The sequence below is a fragment of the Poecilia mexicana genome, unplaced genomic scaffold (genome assembly GCF_051168715.1).
Source record: "Poecilia mexicana isolate PSO_F unplaced genomic scaffold, ASM5116871v1 scaffold_15, whole genome shotgun sequence".
In the NCBI taxonomy this organism is placed as follows: domain Eukaryota; kingdom Metazoa; phylum Chordata; class Actinopteri; order Cyprinodontiformes; family Poeciliidae; genus Poecilia; species Poecilia mexicana.
Genome location: NW_028263384.1, coordinates 18,617,819 through 18,639,440, shown reverse-complemented (window position 1 = coordinate 18,639,440; position 21,622 = coordinate 18,617,819). Strand labels below are relative to the sequence as shown.

Genomic DNA, 21,622 nt, shown 5'->3' with positions numbered 1-21,622 from the left:
TTTGTCCCTGATTTTGATGAAGCTTTTGGTTTATGTTCTCTAACCACCTTCCATTTTTGTTTTTCAAAGAAATATTTGAAAAACATTTATTTATTTATTTATTTTTTGGTTTGAAAGTATGCACGCTTCAGGGGGTGTAAACACTTCTGCCCTGCAACCTGCCTGCTAATAGATTTTTCTTTCTATAGCAGCCTGACATACTTTTCTGGATGATACATTATCATGCTCACACAATAAGTTAATAAGGCTATCTCAAAATACCCTGAAGCATTCACACAAAATATTATTCCCATAAAGTAGGAAATTGCCATTTTACATAGTTTAAGATTCAAAAATTTGACTTCTGTGGTTTGCATGTTCTGGCTAAAAGGTGAACTTTAGTACCGCTGTTAACAAAGTAAGCCAAATCAAAGTTTACCACCGTCACTAATACTGTAATTTGGGAATTTTAATTATTTATTACCTTTATATTTTTCCATATTTTCATTCAATCTTATCTCACATCTGCAGTCTTTTACCAGCAAAACTCATTGAGGTTTTCTGAGCAGCAAGGGACTTGATCTTTTCAGCCACAACTCCTCTACTAGAGCAGAATAAATAATTAAATAGGTAAATAAATAAATACATTGATTGCTGAAACAAAATATATTTTTAAAGTCAACGCAGTTTAAATATGGAAAATAGTGGATCTTATTTATGTGTGTAGCAACCCCCTCCCCCCCCCCAAAAAAAAAACAACACTGAACATTAATGTTGTGCCATTTACAGTTCATAGAAATCCACCCTTTAAAATTAAACAGATTTTATCACAGTCTCCAGAAAATAATAGTTTTTTGTAACAAGTCCTTAGAGAGTTTTTACATTCTTCAGTGTGATTCTTTGCCATCTCCATGTCCTTGAGATGGATATTTAAACCTCTCACGTGTATTTAATATCTACACAATCTGGTCTGACAGCCGTGACAAGTTGTCCACATTATTAACTTGGGTTGACATGGACTTTCGGCTGTCTCTGTTTGCTCTCGTCCTCATCCTCGTGCTGTTGCCTTGCTGTTGCTCGTAACAAGAGCAAGAAAATGCTGATTTAAACTCCTCGCGGAACTTGCCTGGAAGGAAAGCAAATAATATTATAATATTGAATAATGGACATTTCATGTTTGTTTACTGAAGAGGGATCATGCACAAGAAAAACATTTTGCTCAAAGAGCCAAGACGAACTGCGTTACTCGGTTTCTTTCCAGCTAATTGTCATCTGCTGTCCCCATGTCTGATGCAGAAAGGATCAGTAGTGACAAAACATTAATAAGAGAAAGATAAAATGTTGAAAAACCACATTAAATGGAAGATTCAAATTGTATTATTTAATCTGAAATTCAAAATCTAAAATCCTAAAAGTCTAATCTCGTTTGTTTTATACTGAACCACAATTCTTTAAAATGCAGGTTGAAGTGTATAAAAGCATTTTCTTTAGAAATGTTTCAGAAATAACAGATAAAAGTCCAATCCATATGTGAACAAGTGAACTTAAACCCATGAAGAAATATATAAACTGTACAGGTTGGATTATCAACACACTGTAGATTGGAGCTCCAAGGATTTGGGTAAGTGTTAATATAAAACTGTTCACTAGAGGGCAGTAATCTACCTGCTCTTTTGTGACATAAACGTTAGAGAGAAAGGAGATTGAAAAACTTACCACTCAAAAAATTATAGATGATAGGATTTGCTGCACTGTTTGCGTATATTAGCCAGTGTGAAAAAGTGAACCATGCATATATTGTTTCTCGGTCGTTTGTATTCTTAAAGGTGCCAAAAACCCTGGAGGTGCAAAAGGAAAGATGAAAATAGGCATGAAGTGTGTTTTGTCATACACTGTTTTGTCAAAATAAGCCACAATTTCATGCATTTAAAAAAATCTACAGCCGTCATAAAGATGAGAAAGGAATTAGGAAAAAAAAAAAAAACGATTTTGATGCATAGGTCCCCAATCCTTTAGTTCACAGTGCATTTTCATTGGCTGCTGATGCTGTAAACAGAGGAGCTGAAGAGATTATTACCGTTTCAGGATATTGAGCACACTGATCGGTAAGTAGCAGAGAGCAAACACAAAGAGCACAACCATCAGCATGCGAGCTGTTTTGCGTCTGGCTCTGATTTGTTTGATCTCAGCGGAAACTGTGCTCGTCTTCACCCCTCCAGACTCTCCCGATCCTGAACTTGGAGCCGAGCACTGGATAGTCCTCCAATTCCTCTGAATCACAGATGTGTTTCCAGGAATCTAGTTAGTGAATATATGCATATATCAGAGCCTTTCAACAATTACCAAAAACATATAATAATACTGTATACTTATTTTTGACTTCATGAGACGAGGAAGCACATAATTTCAGGTTTAGTGAGGCAACTAATGGAGTAGTTATTGGCTTTCCTGTGCCATGATGAAAGTGGCTAACTTCTTACCCTGGTTAATATCTATTTTAATATTTGCTCAATAAAATAGAACATAATGCTATAATGCCTTGAAGACTGTTTCCTGTTTTGCATGTGGAGTTGAGATGTAATCTAGATCATCTGGTTTTCCCTGATGAGAGCATTTATCATGTAAATCTTCTCACTCAGCTTAGATGAAGGAGCTGATTAAGGCTACTGAAGAGTTTAAAGTTAAAAGTTAAAGTCAAAATCTACTAAGACTAAAAATGCAAATAAAAAAAAAATCTTGCTGTCTTTACAAAATGCTATAACCTCACTAGTTTATGTTTTATTTATTTAACACAACATGTACTAACTGGATATTTTATTAGGCAAAGCTGTACTCATTACATGTAGGTGTCTATGCAAGGAAGGCACTGAAATGAAAAAATGACCATCAGATTGAATCAAAGGGTATTTAGGTTGCTGTGAATGTGACTCTTTGACTATTTAACTGCTTTTCCCTGGGTTATAGAGAATGGTTCGACAGATTGCAGTCGTCAACTGGGAGTAAATTGGAGGACAATGCCTTGGGTTAAAGCGAAAGATCCCTTGTCTGCCCGAGTCACAGAAAGTAGAGAGATGAGATGCTCAGTTTAGTTGTTAGAATGCAGGTGCGTTTCCCCAATAACCAGCTAAATGGATCCTCTACGAGACCTGCGGTGAGTAGTACTCTGCAGGCTTAGGGACCTCTAGACCCCTGGGGTTGAGAGCAGGTTAGGTGTTTACTTTTCAGAATAAAACTTAGTTGGGAGGGCATCGTACTTTAGAGAGTGAAGGAAATTAAAAGGAAGGGGTTCAACGCATCATATAATAAAACCCTACAACAGTAACACTTACATGATCTTTATAAGGTTGTGTAGAGATACACATATATAGGAAGGTCATTACATTTCAAAGAGAGTAGTTTGAGCTCTAGACAATGGTGCAAATAATTACACCAGCTCCCAAAATAGACAGTAAAAAACAAACTCAATTGAAACATGATAAACAATTGAAATAAAATAGAGAATTAGTCAATATAGCACAATATTATATAATATATATATATATATATATATATATATATATATATATATATATATATATATATATATATATATATATATATATATATATATATATATATATATATATATATATATATATATATATATATATATATATACATATACATTGACTTTGTGGTTATCTCAGGGCCTTACTGAAATTGAATTGTTAACCTAAACCTTTAATTTTTATTCATTTTTAAGCTGCACAACATAATGTATTTTAGAGAATCACTGAATAATGATGATTTTGAGCAACCTAACAGCTGCCTCAACAACAGAAAGCAAACATTTTGAAATTGTTCATCACAATTATTAGAAATAGACTTTTTTTTAAGTTTGAGATACACACCTGTTGGCACCACAGCTTGTGAAAAATCTGAATATAAGCCAGGACCATGAGACATAATGGAGCAAAATATGTAACAATGAAGAAGCCAGTGTGGTAGACTTTTGGGTAGACCTCAGCTGTAAAAAGAAAAGAAAAAAAGAGACAAAATTATAAAAATAAGAATAATCAGATTTAAAAAAAAGAAAGATCAGGTATAATGGGTTGCTGAAAACATTTTTAAAAAAGTCATTTCGACTGCAGATGTGGGAGCACTGCGGTGTAGCCTATACATTAATCACTGGATTAAAAATAATTTGCAACTTATCTTAAAAGAACCACAAAATTAATTACTCATTGTGAAATGACACTATTTCTGTTTATCCATCAGTAAGTTCTTACTCCTCATTAGAAAAATGAAACAAAAAGGTTTCTGACATATGAAAGGAATCATTTTCTGCAGTCACTTTAACAGGGAATTGGTTTAAAAAGCGTTTCTTTCTTTGAAGGCAGTAATTACAGAAGCAGTCTGACGGGATTACCCTAAAACCATTTCAAGCCACTCGCTGTTCTGCTTTCCAACTCTGCACACAGCGATCACAGCATCATAACATTTTAGTGAACTCACCGTCTCCTGCTCCGTTGTACTAGGTCCAATTTCATAAAACAACAAATCAAAATACACTTGATTTTTATTTTTTGATTCACAGATGTCACATTTAATCTGCTGCTTCATGGAGAGAATAAGAGGTACCGATTTTTTTTATTTTTTATTTTTATTTTACATGATTTCAGAATATCTTTAAGGAAATAAAACAACAACTAACCTCCCCAGTGTTCATCACAGACTGTGAACAGGCTGGTTTTGTTTGTAAGTTCAGGCAGCAGGCTGCTGCACTCCATCACAATGGCCTGTGGTATCATGATGATGCACGACACCACCCAGATGGCAATGATACTTTTGCGAGCTCTCTTGGCCGTGCTCTTGAACTTAAGCGGGTGACAGATAGCGTACCAGCGGTCTTGAGCAATACAGCTCAGTGTCAAAACGGACACCGAAACAGAGATGGTCTGTGGAAAAACAAAGTAAAGCAGAAAGAAGCAAAAAGACATTGTGATACTTCAAATGTTTTTTGTTTTTTTTTCCCTGTGCTTAAAATGTAAAGAAGATGAATTAAATCTCCCATTTGCTTGGAGTCAGAAAACTTGATTTTGATAACAGACACATCTAACCTTTATTGGCATGTTTGTAATAAAGAACTAAAGTTATGTTGTATGACTGATTGTGGTATGTACATGTTTTTTTAGGTGTGCCACCTTAAAAGTTTTACTGGTCTCTGGTATGGCCATCAATATGAATATTTTCTAGGGGTACCACTGATGACTAGAATTAATATTTTCACCTTGGATCCATACCCTTCCTGCCCAAAACGTCCATTGCTTTATGGTTAAAAAACAATGGAGGTAGGCTCATTTCAGATTTATTTCAAATAATTCCAAATAACAAACACAAAGTAGCTCTTCTGTGTTCTGATTCCTTCTTCTACATTAAACATTAATTCAGGATGAAAAGAAACTCTTAAGATGCATATTTATTTTTTACAAAAAGAGGAGCTTTCACTTTTAAGAGTCATTTCCATGGCTGTGCTTACATTGTTTGCCTCTTAAAGCTGCCTCATATAACGTTGAAAATATGTTCATTTAATTTCAATATGTCATGACAGTATGGTATGAGACAATCTGTGAAAAAAATTAACTCCTCTAAAATGTAATTCCAGTAATCAAGCTTCCCTGCATAAATAGTTGTCAATCATCTGTTTCTGCCTCCAGTCATTTATGCTATTTTTTTTAGTTCATTTACAATTTAAAATAAGTTAACATTGTGCACTTCCAGTCCTCATCTCTACATTTGGAACCGCAATCTAAACATAAAATATGGTTTTCTTCATATGCAGATATGGCTTACTATGCCTATGTATGTGACTCTCAGAATGCACATAGGTAGAATAATTTTGAAAGGTTTGAAACGTTACACCTGAGTAGTTCTAAGTTTGCTTTATGATACTTAAATTAGTCTGACAGTGAGCAAAGAGGACACCCAGCTCTCACCACGACTACACACCCCTGTGGGAGAATGCCAATCTGCAAAACTGGACAGATGCAGAGCTTGTTGTTGCACTAGAATTAATTGAGTTTGAAGGTGCACTTCTTCAATTTGCAGTGAACTTTAGTCAGTATTAATTCCTACAGGTCTGCAGGTTCAAAATCTGTGATCATTTCCTGTGGGAAATAAATGTTCAGTTCAGTTCTTTAGCTCAAGCATCAGACTGGCAGATGCATACAGATGTGCACCTTTTCTGGCCACATTCAAAGATTCAAATAAAATATTTAACAAGCACAGAAAAGAACACCAGAAAGGACAAAAAAAAAAACATGTCTCTGTGAAACCCCACCATTGTTTTTCTTTTTCAGAATTGATGACGCCATTCTAAGTTATTGTTGTGTTCCTTTAAGCCTAACCTTATCTGGATGCACATGTCAAATATTGATATGACATTCCACAAATGAGCTTGATGGTGCATTTGATCTGAAACCAAAGTGGAATTTAAAATTTTATGTCAGAAAATTGAATATTAAACAAACTAAATTCCAACCTTGCAAGTTAAAGATCAGCAAGTCATCAGAAGTTTGATAATCCGTCTGACTGGGGTGAATAAAACGTGCTCCATATATAAGCTCCATTTTTTTCCCAAATATTCATTTAGACTGTGAATACACAAAATGAAAAATAATTGTTATCATAGTGTTGTGTTTGGATGTGAAGAAGATATATATATATATATATATATATATATATATATATATATATATATATATATATATAGATAGATAGATAGATAGATAGATAGATAGATAGATAGATAGATAGATAGATAGATAGATAGATAGATAGATAGATATACATTTGCATGTATTACTGACAACTGCCATATACTGTGTAATGTAATGTTTGAATAAAACAATTGTCACTAATAATAATATAAACAAACAATCTTACTAAACATGAACAAACTAACTTAAAGGTAACCGAAGTATATTTTTATACCAGCAAGGCTGTAACCGTGACGCACATATACAGTTTTTACTGCGGTAAAAAAAAAAAAAACATTTCAGCAGCTCTTTGAACTGCTCACAGAAAATGTCTTTGATTTCCAAGCCCCACAGTTCAGCCTCCAGAAAGGCTGTTCTCATTGAGTTCAACTGATGTTAAAAAGTAGGAAAATTGCATTTTGAAAACATTCAGCAATATTTACCCTTTTACTAGGACTTCACTTGTTTTTCAATTTTCAAAGTAGAAAACAGAAGACAATTTATTTTAGTTGTGGTTGCTTCAAGTGTTTTGCATAAAAAAAATAAAATAAAAAAAAAACTTGGTCAGGGGAATGCAGCCAAAGAGGCAGCACAGCATGAGAAACATACGAAAATGTCACATAAATTTTATTACCAAATTAAGCCCTTTTAGGTCTCCCAAAGCAGCCGGAGGAAAAAAAAAAGATAGCTTCAATAACAATGAAGAACGTTAAAATACTCCAAATCCACTAAGAAATACTATGAACATTTGAGCTAATTTCCAGCTAAATAAAATTGCCTGGCTGGGTATGTAAAACTTTACATTGACATTCTTCAGTATAGTTTAAAGGGATTGTTGGATTTTAATTCAGTTTAAAGAACAATCACCTAATGATTTCTTACCTGGAGATAGGGGACGATTTTGCAAAGAGTTTCGCCAAAAAACCAAGTCTCTGTGATGTCAACCACAAGACTCGCAGGCAGACAAATGATGGTGACCAGCACATCAGCCAGGGAGAGGTTTACAATGAAGTAGTTGGTCACTGTGCGCATGTGACGATTTTTCCACACTGCAAAACAAACTGAAAGAAATGAACCATCAAAGATGACTTAAGATCTGAAAACAGACTAAATACTCTATTTATCAGAGGAATGTATGACACACCACAAACAAGTCTAGAAGGCATGCTATTAGGCAAAGAGTTCAAATTAAAATTTAATTGCATTTCTGCTGTGATAGATGCAAAATATTCATCAGTAAAAAGTTATGAAGCACCATGGAACATGTGATGCTTCATAAAGAGAACTTCCCTTTGGGGCTTGTAAATGATAAAAAAAAAAGTATATGAAATACGTCGATATTTCAAATATAAACCAATTTTTTTTAATGATGTTGATTTATTTTGATTTATCTTAAATCTAAAACTATTGGAGTAAAGTTTGCCAGTCGTTTTTTTTTTTTTTTTTTATATTTTTTTAGACACTAGAAATGGAAACCATTGATGTTTACTCTGTTTTTGCTTTGCTGCACCATACAATGTAATTTCATGTAACGTACGGGAGATGAAACATGTCTGTGGAGAATCTGTGTTTTAATGGGAAGACACAGATGAGCTGTGGAGAGAGCAGTGAAGAAACCCAAAGCAGGAGGAACTATCAGAAAGAAAGCGTCAATACTGGGATTCATACCGATCGATGAGTGTTGGACATTAGCTGTAAACTAGACTTCATAAGTTAGCAAGGATGACGTTTTAATGATGTGTATGTCCTCACACCAATCAGATGGATTTGGCATAGGTCCTCTGCCTCCAGCTGAGACTAGCTGCCTCCAGCAGATAACAGAAACAAAGTTGGTCTAATTCTTGAACTTATTACTGGCTTGTAAAATGTATTATGTCCTAATGTAATAGTAGAAGCCAAAGTTCTGCTGATATTCACAAAAACACCCAAGGCTGCCTGCCAGCAACAACTTCATGAGCATCATTATTATTATAAAGTTGTGTAATTAATTAATACCAATTCATCAATCTTTATAAATATATAATTTAAAATATATATATTTAATCATTAAACGCCCTGTGTTGATGGTAGGCCCATAGCCTATAAGACAATCTTTTCTGTCATTTGCTATTTCTTTAGGTGGGAGGTGATTGGTTGACTTGGATATGGTGTGAAAAAACATCTGAGATTTTTTTTACCAATTTACCCAGCCCTATTTTATGCTAGAATCATGGCCACATGTCCACTTCTCATCCTATTTCACCCCTTTACTTCCAATTTCTAATTGCTTTAGAGAAGCTGATCTACCAAAGTGATACTTTGAGAAATGACAGAAATCTCTGAAAGATTGAGCTAAAGGTTTAATCAATATTGCAAATTATTGGCTGTCAGGGCCAAAAAGAAATATGTGAAATATGTGGATTGTGTTTGACAATGTGTGACAGCAAGGAAAGAGAAACAAAAGATGGGAGCTGGACACGTTACGGATGGAAAACTGCTTTGCAATTCAGCTATTCTACAGTATTTTCCATTAACATTTACAATAATTCTGTTTTTAGTTTTGCTCCAAGGTAAGTCTTATGGACAGAATGGATTTGGCCATGTACTCAGAGAAATTCACCGCAGTTTTACACAAGTATACATTTAATTAAATCTATAAACCTGCACATTTGAACCCTTATGTGCACTTCAACTGAATCCACAATCCAGAGGGGCGTAGGGTGCGCACTGAGCATCGGGACCTACGTTCTGTGTGCTTGTTTGCCAAAGAACTAGCAGACAAGGACCACCAAGAAATTGCTGAAAATGTAATGATGCCCTAGGCGGAAATTCAACCTGTAAGACTGTTCTGGCATCACCTATCACCACGCCTTCACCCCAGCCAATCAGGACGCACCACCTCTCTACCTCGATCCAATCACCTGGCTAGAGCTCCTTCAAAAGAGGAAGCGACCACAGAACTACCCGCTTCAGTTGTGCTTCAACCCACCTCCTCCCCCTTTCCACCACCAGCCTCCCAGACGCCTCCAGGTCCCCTGAAGACTCCTCTCTCCAAGCTCCGCTCCAACACCAGTGACTGGGCCCGGGGGAAGACCTACCTGAGCTTCGTTCGAGCCGATCATTCAAGCTCGCCACGATTCTCAGCATGCACGTCTTCCGCCGGTGACCGAGCGCCAAATTCTCGGTCTAATAAAATTGTCTAACTGCTGTTTCTCTCTCTGTGTGAGTCTCTACAGATTGAATTGTATTCAAAATTTTCAGTTCAGTTATTTTCCACTTGCACTTCTTCAATTCACACAGGTATAGGAATAGCATACAACAAACACATATTTGTTGCATGCTTGACAGCATAGATCAATATTTACTCGACAATATAGATCAATATTTACTTTTTGTGTAGCTGTAATTGGACTGTTAAGTTTTTTTTTTTTTTTGCTATGCATCAATTTAAAAATAATGAGGTTCCTAATCATAAAATACAACAGAAAGAAAATTTATCTGCTTTATCATTCCTTTCAATCTATGTATTGTTGAGAAAATAAATTTAAAATAAGCTAGTTTTAAAACTTAACATGTCTTGATTCAAATACCCTAATTGTGGTTTTGAAATTAGTAATGTATTCTGGCCTATTGACCTTTATGTTACTTGTAGTTACAGCAGATGGTTTGCTAGGATCGTTTGAACTGCCTTTTGTCTGTGGGAAAACAATACAGTGGAAGTTGTAGCTTTTCACACTCATCTGTGAAAGACCGTAAACACGGCAGGGGTTTCTGGCTTCAGATAGAGGGTCAGAGATAGTTGGTTGGTTGGATGAGCAAAGATACGCCTTATTTGAATAAATTAAAGATAAGAATACGCCTTTTACTATAAAACTTTCTACACAGAAGTAACAGATTAGATTTGCTCTTGCAACTCTCCAAAGATGTCTTTGCTTTTCTTTCTTTCCTTCTTTTTCCAAGTCTGTCAGGTAAATGAATGTATGTCTCCGTTGTTCTGCAGTTTCTGTTGTAATTTTATGCATTGTCTTATATTGGATTAAACTCTGTAATTCTGTGACGTCAACACGCATTGTTGTTTTCCTTGTGGCTACACGTGGCCCGCCGAGAGGACCTGGGATCCAGAGGAAGAGAGAGCCAAACTTTTTCCAAAGTTAACTAATTTAGATATTCTTCCTTAACATTATGTTGGTCTAATTGATCAGCACATTGATTACAAAGAACAAAACCACAGAGTCAATGTCAAGCGTGCCGAATAAGCAGTTGCACAAAACTACAAAGACAAACTTCCTGATAACCTTTTCCAGATTGGCCACAATGCCACGTTCAAACAAACATACTGTAGTTTTCCGTAAGGTTTTAAATCATTGGTCACACTTGGCAATATTTACATATTGTGAATACTTTCAGGCCGGGGCCCAGCTAACAACTTTGTGATAACATTCAAATGCAAACTGTGCAGTCCAATTTTGTCGTTCCTGCTGAGACTTTTATATTGGCATTTCTACCTAGCCCCCTTAACTAAAATGTACAGACACAATCCAAAATCCAATATTGTGCTAAATAAATCGACAGCATTTAACACAAAATTAAATGGAGGTCAGGGTACTTAGTGGAGGGTTCAGACCGGAATCTGTAGGCAAAAGACAGGTTGGGGTTCAGATAGCAGATATGCATGCAATTATTCAGAAGAGGGCATGGATCATGTCAAACCAAGAATCACAAGAGCAGGGAAAGTACGCTGAATTTCTACTGGCAAATGTGGTCGATAATCTGTCAGGGGAGCAGAGACGCTAAAACAGTGCAGGGCACAGGTGAAACCGAAAGAGACAATTAGACACAGCACAGGCGGGTTGAATCTCACTGATTAGGAGTGAGAGACTTGCCATGAAAAATATGGTGACTTGAAAACATGAAAGAAGTACAGGCATGGCAGAACAGTGAATCATCACAGTTTAACAAAGATGAATGAGCACATCATTTCTGTTTCTAGATGTTCAAAGCTTGTTGAGACTGGCTGTAAAATTTGGTTCTACAAAGGACCCTTGTTTTATGCAGATGTGTACAACACGTTTTTGTCATTTATTTAACAAAAAAGATGAAACCATGACTAACTTTCATTTCATATAACAATTATACAGTATTTAATGTTGTTCTATTACATAAAATCTCAGAGTACTGTGTAACCACAAACTTTAATGTAACACAATGTGGGAAAGTTCAAGCGATGATAATACCTGCAAGGCACCGGTATAAACCTTGTTGATAAATTGTGAAGTGATCAGCTAGTTACTAAATTGTTTAAATACCGGAAACCTTTATCAGTCTAGTTACAAATATACAGTCCGAGGTTTGCTAAAAAAAGCGTTGAAGAATCTGTTGCCTGATCATGGAAAGTCTAAGCAGTTTGAAACATTGAAGTAATTTACCAGTGTTCAAACTCTCAAGAGCTACTGTGTTACAGAGCTTTAAATTAGTGAAATAATTCTCGGTTAACCACTTTAAAGAATATCCAACCAACAGAATAGTGATGAGATACGGAACAGTATTATCAAATAACATCCTGCAACAACTTAGATTTCTTAAATCTGTCTTCTCTCTTTTTGTGCTGTTAACCCAAAAGCAACGAAGAAACATAAAGTGGTTTAATTTTAATGTTTGATTGTATTTATTTATATCCATCTACTCTGTCACTAAAAGACAACTGTTTTAAGTTATTAACAGCAGAGTTGTGTTATTTTCATCATGTTAATTGATGGTACACCTTTAGTCATTGTGTTTTTTTGTATGTAATATTTGATGTTAACAGTATATTTTCTACATCAGTTATACATTTTTATGAGTAGATCATGTGCCACTGAAGTGTATGTCGTTGTTTTGCAGATATTGAATTTGTAAGGGTTACAGAAACTTGTGTGCCTCTCACTTCCTCTGTCATGAATGAAGCTGTTGGGATCAATGTTGTAAATCATTACCAGATCAATAAAGTCATGAATTGTCCCAGATCTTGTCTGAAAAAAAATCAAAAGCTTGGGCTACAAAAGAGGTCGCTCAAGCTGTGAAGCCACAAAAGGATAAAATGATTTTTAAGAATCCATTGAGGCTCTTGAACAAAAGAAAAATGTCCCAAATAAATCTGAATTCATATAGAAGCTGCACATTCTTGTAAACTTCTATTGCTGCAACCTAATTTTAAAGTGATTTACAAAGTCAGAGAGGGCAAAGAAAACACCCGATTGATTTAAATCAAATGATGCGATTCGTCATATAGAATTTCACCTGCCAATGAACATTTCAAATGTGCAAAGAAAGACTTTACTTTTTATAGGTTACACAATTAAAGCAAAATTAGTTATTCCTAGGGTTTTAAATTGTACTATCAGTACATGTTTCATAAAATACATTTTCAGGAAACACCATGTTTTTAACCTGAAGCTGCAGCAAAAGATGCTGCTACAGCTTCTCAGCTTGTCTTCATGTTGTGTCTAATTTCGTACAACAATGTCATCAGCAATAATTTTAAGGCGTCAGAAAATGGTTACCTGGCATGGGGCTAAATGAAAAAGGCTATTGTGTGGATTTCACTTTCAGAAAAAACATTCTGTCACGTTTTTTTTAACCCGTAAAGCAAAAAAAAAAAAAAAAAACGATTTGAGAGATTTTGAGAGATTAAACTGTTGACTCTGAACTTATTTCATCTCAAACAATCCTAACGCTCGCAGTTACCTACTGAGTTTCTGTAGTTACAAACCTTAAAATAGCTTACAGCTGCAGCATGCTTGATGATGCTCTCTTTACCTCATGCAGACCTCCTGCAGCTCCCAAGTTTACCGCTGGTGGGGCATTTGTAGAATATTTGCCAATTATATTTTGATGTCCTTGTTATGGTCATATTTTGTTCAGCTTGTAAGCCATTTTTAGTCTTTTTTTTCTATCCACTTTTTTTCTTTTGCAGTCAGACATTTTCATTGTGTTAACTATTTTATATAATTTAAGAATGAATGAATGAATGAATGAATGAATGAATGAATGAATGAAATTACTTCAGACACACATTCTGCCACAATAAAGTTAATTGCATATTCCTCAGTGTGAATACCAGACTGTATTACAAGTGTATAAATTAAACAAGTTATGTAGACAATAACCATCATATAAAACTGTCACCCAAACTTACACAAATAAACCACCTTATGCATCAGAAAAACAGTAGAACTCATCCATTCATATCTCTTCTCCATTCTACAATATTTGATATGATTTTTTTCACTTCATGTTTTTCTCCTAAATCAAAAATGCTCTTTAGTCAAATGATATGATATAAAAATCCCAATTTCTTTTTCATTCACTATTTTATTTTATTGTGCTGTCATAATCCTGGTTCCTGTGATTTCTGTCTCTTCTCTCACTGTTCTTCAGTTCCTGTAAGGACATTTACACATAATATTGCACTTAGCTGTGAAATCCATCAATTTGCATTGTGTACTCTCTCCAACAGCAGCCGGTTTTGCACTGAGCTGAGCAAAAGGACATGTGGAGAGCAGCTCCCATCACACCACGGACTGCTGAGTTCAGGTCTAACTTGCAATTTGTTGGACTTTGTGGAAGGAGAGCTCATTCAAAAGCTCCACATGATTCTCTGAATCCTGGGGACTCATTCTGATTTTTCTCTTGTTTCTGCTCCTCTCATTTCTACTATATCAGGTTTTGTTCTGATGTTATTTTATGTTTTCACTGCACTCTCATTTAGTCGAACTGCAAACTGTAATCAGTGATGTTTTGAAGCTCCAAACATTTCACAACACACACTACAGCCCCAATACAGCTTCTCCTCTGCTTTCATAATTCCTGAGTTACCGTATATTAAATGACTTTTTTTTTTCTTGCTATCATATTGATTTCAACACAATTAGCAGCTTTTAAAACAGCTTATAGTTTCAATTGATGTCAAAATTTAAATCTAAACTTCTATTTTAGACTAGGTTTATTTTACTGGGAGAAAAGCCCCCTGAGATTAATGCCCTTATTTTTTTTTTCAGGAAAGTCCTGGCCAACCAAGATAGAGTTATGTTAGTGTTTCTGTCAAACCCACAGTACTCTACATGATGTGCTGAACCTGATGTAAGAACTCACTGTTATTTTTCATGGTTGTCCAAGATGAGTGAATGCTGCAAGTCCATGACTCGATGCAATCTGCTGGGTTTCCTGAGATAAGCAACTTTTAAACTAATTTGGATGGTCGACTGACCTGTGTGCTGTTTGACAGCTAGGATTGATTGAAATGTATGTAAGAATGAACTGAAAGTGCCTCGAGATAATATTTGTTGTGAATTGGTGTGATATAAATAAACCAAATTGAATTTGTTTAGCCATACTCCCATGTTATCCTTCGCCAAATTTAACTAGCCTTTTCTTTTTCCAGGTGAAGTAAAACTACAAACTCACTCTTTTTTCTCAAGCACTTTCCTGTTTAAATATTGTAAATAAACTTCTTATTTGATTCCGTGTCCATAGATTAATTCTGCATGTGGGTCAGCAAATTATCTTAAAACATGACAGCATATTTCTATGTTTGGTTGTTGACATGAATAAAACTATCATAAAGCTTTTGAAGGCAGCTATGTTTTCAAACTCTTCGCCAATAACAAGAGTGAAACATGAGCAGATCAAATTCAAAAACAATCAGGCCACAACCAGTTAATGTAGAATCAGGTTCGAAAATGCTCCAGTGTCAGTACAACTACTGCTAGTGGCAACTTGTGGATTGCCATACATGAGACATTGTCATGATTACAAATTAACTTCTAGTTCTGCTTGTTCTTTTCTTAAAAAAAAAATGCTGTTTGATTTGTAATCCAAGAACAAATTTGCAGATGAAGAATAAATCCCCACTGAACAAGACAGTCAAATTTCACCAGCAGAAACACAAGCGGACTGAACTAAGGTTAATCCTGAGTAATGGACTCATCCTAGTGTATAAGATCATTTTTATTGCTTTTCACTGCCAGCAGCTGTGGCTTAAGATATGTTCTAAAGGTTTCTCTCTCTTCTACTGGCATGGATATAGTAAAATATGAAAAAGTGTGAATTTGATTGAATTTTGCAGAAAATGTTCCTTTGGTTGTCAAAGTCTGAAACCTGCCTGGCTAAAAAAAATACATGTTTTCTCAAGTCAGGCTTGATTTTCAAGCAAAAGACCATTGGGGGAAAATATTGAAAAGATGATAAATAGGGACATATTGCATGCTAATGAGCTTGAGAGAAGAAAAGCCACAGGATCTCAATCATATATGTCCGTATTTTTAGATCCTTTTAAAAACACAGCATGGTCTCTGCCCTAATAGTTTTAAGGATTCCTCTTCACTCTGCAGAAGCTGACAGTGAAATCCTATGTAGTTCAGTTTACTGAAATTTAGCTCACCAGCCAATACTAGACACATCTTGTTACTACTGGGCTTAACCCTGTCTCACATTTAGGGTTAAGAGAATTCAGCATTGTTTTATACCAAGCAGAATGTTAATATGCTAATTCAGTCTTGGAAACTGTAACTACTGACTGAAAGCAGACATTGATCGAGGGGATTTTTGATTGACTCAAATCGATGTACTCCGTAGGGGCTGTGTAATGTGTCTTCTTAGATGTGGCATTTCTTGGGCAGGAAAAAAAAACATAACAAAAAGAAAGACATTAATTGTAAAAGATGGTAGCACAAAATAACTTTGATTAGTATTTCTTAAATTTTTTCTGAAAACTGTAAAAATCTCTGACTCCCTGGCTGTTGCAAATGATTACTGTCACTAATCATAATACAGGAGCTCCGTTAATCACTCTTAATTTTAAAGACAATTAAAAGAAACCCACGTTGAGAAACTAATTAAAGTTAAATGCACAAACTCATAGTTGTGCTAATGCTAGGCAGATCAAGAATTGCTTTAATAGAATAATCATACCTCTTGTTCCATAAAACAGCAATCCAGGAGAGTCACTTCAAGAACACTTAAAGAAATCTGCTATGGCATGTGCAAGAACATTTCTCCATTATTTCTATCTTTACGAGAAATGGAGCACCTCTGTAACACAGCCTAGGAATTGAACATCCAGTTCAGAGCTATACAGGGTGGTGGTTTTCACTCCTGGTCCTCAGGACCCAGTACACTACATATTTTTTTTAGGGTTTCCCTTCCTTCACACACATGACTTAAGTGTGGGAGATTACCAGACCTCTGCAGAACTTAATGGCCTCCTGAGGAGATAAATAAATTTTCTGATTCAGGTGTGTGGTGGAGCAAATGAACATCTTAAACATCCTGCTGACTACCAGAAACGATGTTGATTCAACATTGATTAGACTTTGACATTTCAGCCATTAGAATTTGACCACAAAACATTGATTCAATGGCATCTTTTCAACATAAGGTAATTGGCTAGAACTGGATCATTGTTTAATGGTTGACCATATGATGACATTGAATTAACATATTTTGCTATCTGGGAAGACACCCTGGCATGTCGAAAATTGTATCATAAATCATACGCACCACTGGTTTCTTTTTTCCACTCATCGTAAATAATATGGCTTTATTTTGACAGGCTAATAGGTGCAATTTGCATTTAAAGTGCCACCAGGTAAATTCATAGAGTTCTTTTATCACTTAGCAACAAGCACAGTTGAAATTTACATGCAAAAATGTCCTACTCCAGCTGGGAGCCCAGGTCACTCCAAGAGACCTGATTGTGATATTGCATTTAGTGGTTCGGTAAGCACTGATTGTTCCCTGCAGGTGCTATAGAAAATTCTTGTGGATTAAAAACAGACTAGTGTTGAAGCATGACAGCAGACAAGTTGTGTTTGCATAATGCAAGATGAGAAAAGTTATCAGGTCATTACTTCACATTTTTACCAGCATTTATTTTTTAGCTGTGTCGTAACTGTAGAGTGTGCAGCGTCTCAGAGATGTGACACCCCTGCTGCAGAAATAATCAAGCTACGTATGGCACAGCGAAACATGTTTGTCACAATACTAAAACTAAATTATATACCGACAAAAATAAAAATACCAAATTCTCAATACTACTAAATCTTGTAAAGTGACTATAGCAATAGTTCATAATATTACTCAAGTAAAATTAAAATGTACAGTGCAGTAAGACAACTCCAATGATTACCTTTATTTCCCAAAATGCAACTCAAGTAAATGTAACCACTATTGCCTATATCTTAGTTGGGGGTGTTTGTCTTTCACATGTTTTATTTAACTTTGCTTTTTAGCAACCATAAACAATCATAATGCCACCCTGTTAGCTCTAGCACTTTCAGGCCACACTGATGAAATCTGCTGAAACATGGTGTTCTGTTTGACAAGTTCATTATAAAACACCGCTTTGTATTTAACATCACTGTAACATTCATAATGGTGTCTCCACTGGATGTCTAAATAATTGAGTGAGTAGTCCGAAAAGTTGCAGTTCAATAATCCACACAAGATTCAAATAATTTTGTTATGTTGAAATGAATAGCTGCTGTATTATTAATGTACTTTAATCATCAAAGATCAAATTGTAAAGGTCCTGTTGATTGATTACACTTCACACAGATATGAACCTTTTACTATCAGAAGGACAGTTATGAATGTGAATGGCCTTGCAAAATGACAGTATAAAACTACTCACAATTTAATCACTCCCACATATTGTGTTATGATATTCCAGACCTGCTGGACGTCATGCATTTCTAGAAGGAACAAGGTGTGCTGCAAAGTCTTATCTCTGAAATAGCCTGGAAAATGTTGTGGTGCGTAGAAGCTGGTGAAAGAATTATAATACTCACTGTGAAATACCATTTGTTTTCCTTTCCACCATACTAATGTTTAATTACAATTAGCTATTAACAGCCATTAAATGAATGACATTAAAAATTGTATTTAATTTAAGTACTGTAAGTCACATGCCAATCTTGCTGGCTCTTTAACTCTGCAAAAAAAAAAAAAAAAAAAAAAAAACGCAAAACAAAGAGATCATATAAAACTCAATGACAAGAAAAGGTATAGGAAGACAGGCACACAGGAGCTTGAATTGCAACAGTTTCCCTAAATAAAAAGAAAATGGTACGACAAAGAGCCTTCACAGTCAAATCCGAGTGAAGGGGGAAAAAAAGAAAAAAAACATACATCTACAGATACAACAACAAAAGGAAAATATATTTCAAGCATTATTAATTCATGGCTCTAAAAACAAATAATTTATTTTCTTCCAAGCTTTTTGTGCATGTAGGCACATGCATCTGATAAGTCAGGTCTGCCAAACTGGTCATGTCATGCCTCAATTATGTATATCAACCAAAACATTGAACATCCAGCTGCATGATAAAAGTGCCTTTTCTACTGACATCACTACCCGTGGCACTTAACTTTTCCAAGATTTTCATGGAACTGGGCAATCAAAGAAGGAGATGTGAGTAAAGCAGAAGATGATGTAGGTTAAAATGATGGCAAAATGTCAATTTCAAGTTTATCCAATGCTCAAACCTTAAGTCAAGTGTACACGGCTGCCTTTAAAACTAAAATACGCCTGAACATATCGCCTTGAGCTGCACTCTGCTGCTCTGCGCTCTGGGGCTCTGCATGCCGCTGCATCACCAGATGCGCATCTGACATTCTAATCACAAACTAACGCTCTTACGGATTTCATCAGCATGGATTAAAATCTTACTCGCCTTTCACTTATAAGTTCATTTATTTGTTCGAAGTGCAATTTGAAAGTGTGCTTTAAGGCTTTCTGCAACATTCGTTACGCATGAATGGAGTGAGGAGCGCAGCATGAAATTCCACTTACCAAGCGAGTTTCCGATCAGTGACACAAAGAACACAACTATGTAAGCCACTATTAGAACCCACTCGTACTCCTTTGGGTGTAAGTAATCGGTCCAAATGTATCTCAGAAGTTCGTCGTCCTCATCCATGGTGGAATGCACGCGCGATCCCGTGTCATTTCCCCCGTGGGCGGGATAGTTACAGTCGTCACAGTCTGCATTCTCCGTGATTCTTGACATGCTTCGAGTTAATATGTAAGCTCTGAAATGCGGCGAAGGGACCGCGCGTCTGCGCTGATCAGAGGTTGTTGTGCCGATTGGTAACCAAGACGCGGAACCGTGGAGCGATGATAGAGTACTCCAACGACCTCGTCAGAATGATGATGGTGTATAGCTCCCTGTCTCCATCTGCGAGACAGGGCCACACTCCAGTGTGATAACAGGTTATGAAGAACTTTAAGGGATAATGGAAAATAGGCGGAATATTTACTGAGGTCATTACTCCGCTACAAATTAAAATGTAAGAAAGGGGGGAAAAAAGAAATGTTGAGACATAAGAATTAAGATATACCTATTTTTTATCGTATTGTTTAAAATATAAAACCAAAGGAACTGAAAAAAACAATCTACATTTCGTCATTGAATGGACCACTGCAAATCAAGTCATCTAAGAAAGACAATGGCTGGAGTCATGTAACATGAGCTTAAAACAAAGCTTTTACCTGAAAATTAAACTTTTTCTCTTTTGTTCCCAAAATCATTTCAGTTAAAAGGGAAAAGGGACTTAGGTTTTTCTAACAAGTTAGGAATCATTTATGAAGTTGCAAATACGAAGACATCTTGGAGTGAGAAATCGGGGATTCCTGCCTCAGGCACACAATGCTGTGCTTATAGGGTTATGGCTCCTGCTGTGTTTTCAACAAAGTCTTGCTGATCAGTGGTTTGCATTTTGGAAACAGTTTCACTCTTAAAAGTTTCATTTTTGACTGTGTTGATTATCTGGACAAATGCAATCCTTATCTGTAACCTCATGGATGCAATTACATAATTATCTGACAGACATGTTACAGTTTGTGAGGCTGTAGGCTTTTGTGTCTAACTAGCTGATCAGCAGCACAAAAGGCCTCAGAATTAAACTCACCTCATTCCTTTTCCCTAAGACTAAAGAAAAAGTAAATTTTAATTCAATCTGCTATTTTTTTTTATAGAAAAAAAATTAGGGAAAAACTAGGAAACTGCCTCAGCAATGGGAAACCATTGACTAATGACTTCAGCAAAACAAAATCCATGTGTGCATGTTTACGGATCATTTTAAATATATATTTTTTTAAATATCTGTTGAACATGATGTAAAGACTGCAAGTATTGAGGACAACACATATTCTGCCACAGAATTTGTTAATAAATTTATACAAGACACTAAAATTATTTCCGTACCATTTTTGTTTGAACACACTTCTGGGTTTGCCCTTGTTTTTTGCACTGTCATGGTCATCATCTCAAAATGTCAAACTACACTGTCTGAAACAATCAAAAGGGAAAGGGTTAAATATTTTTGGCTTAACAGTGTGCTTGTGTCTTGGTCTGAACCCCTGTGGGGAAGCAGTCTGGCTGTGCTGTACATCACAAACAGTGGTTGATCCTCAGTTGTAGCATCACATACACAGTGGAACAAGCTAAAAATGAAGAAGAATCTAATGAGGCGTGAAAAAGTTTTGAGTAGACTGGTCAGATTGCCCTTGAAAGAAACTTCACTGTGAGCAAGGCTTAAAATGGCATAATATGTAAGGAGAATAGAGTTTGGGAGAACTAAATAGTGTTTTTGAACATTTCTAGCACAACAGGTCCCTGAAGCAGAGTATAAGTGACAGACAGCACAGAAGGAATGAACCAAGTAAAAGTAGTTTTATTTCTTGATTTTGTCAGAACATCTAACCTCAATCAGTAGAAAGACAAAAGACAGGTTAATGGCAGAATAAAGGGGGCGATTCATCTCTGAGGCCTTTGGGTATGGGCCAATTTTTACATTAGAAAAAATAAATTTAGGTAAACTATAGGATTTACAATTCTTGGAAAAAAATACCTCTACATTGGATTAAGAGGTGAGAGCCTGAGGTCCAC

At 35.8% G+C, this 21,622-nt stretch overlaps 1 protein-coding gene across 1 annotated transcript; it reads right to left on the bottom strand.

Annotated features, from left to right (window-relative positions):
- Positions 1-763: 763 nt before the first annotated feature.
- On the bottom strand, positions 764-20,044 carry hcrtr2 (hypocretin (orexin) receptor 2). The gene is made up of 7 exons (XM_014981859.2): positions 19,525-20,044; positions 7,599-7,777; positions 4,673-4,916; positions 3,870-3,985; positions 2,057-2,277; positions 1,696-1,817; positions 764-1,105 (listed from the first exon to the last, which is right to left on the bottom strand). Exons 1-7 carry the CDS (start codon positions 19,739-19,741, stop codon positions 936-938), a joined length of 1,269 nt encoding a protein of 422 aa, XP_014837345.2. The 5' UTR covers positions 19,742-20,044; the 3' UTR covers positions 764-935.
- Between the last annotated feature and the right edge of the window lie 1,578 nt (positions 20,045-21,622).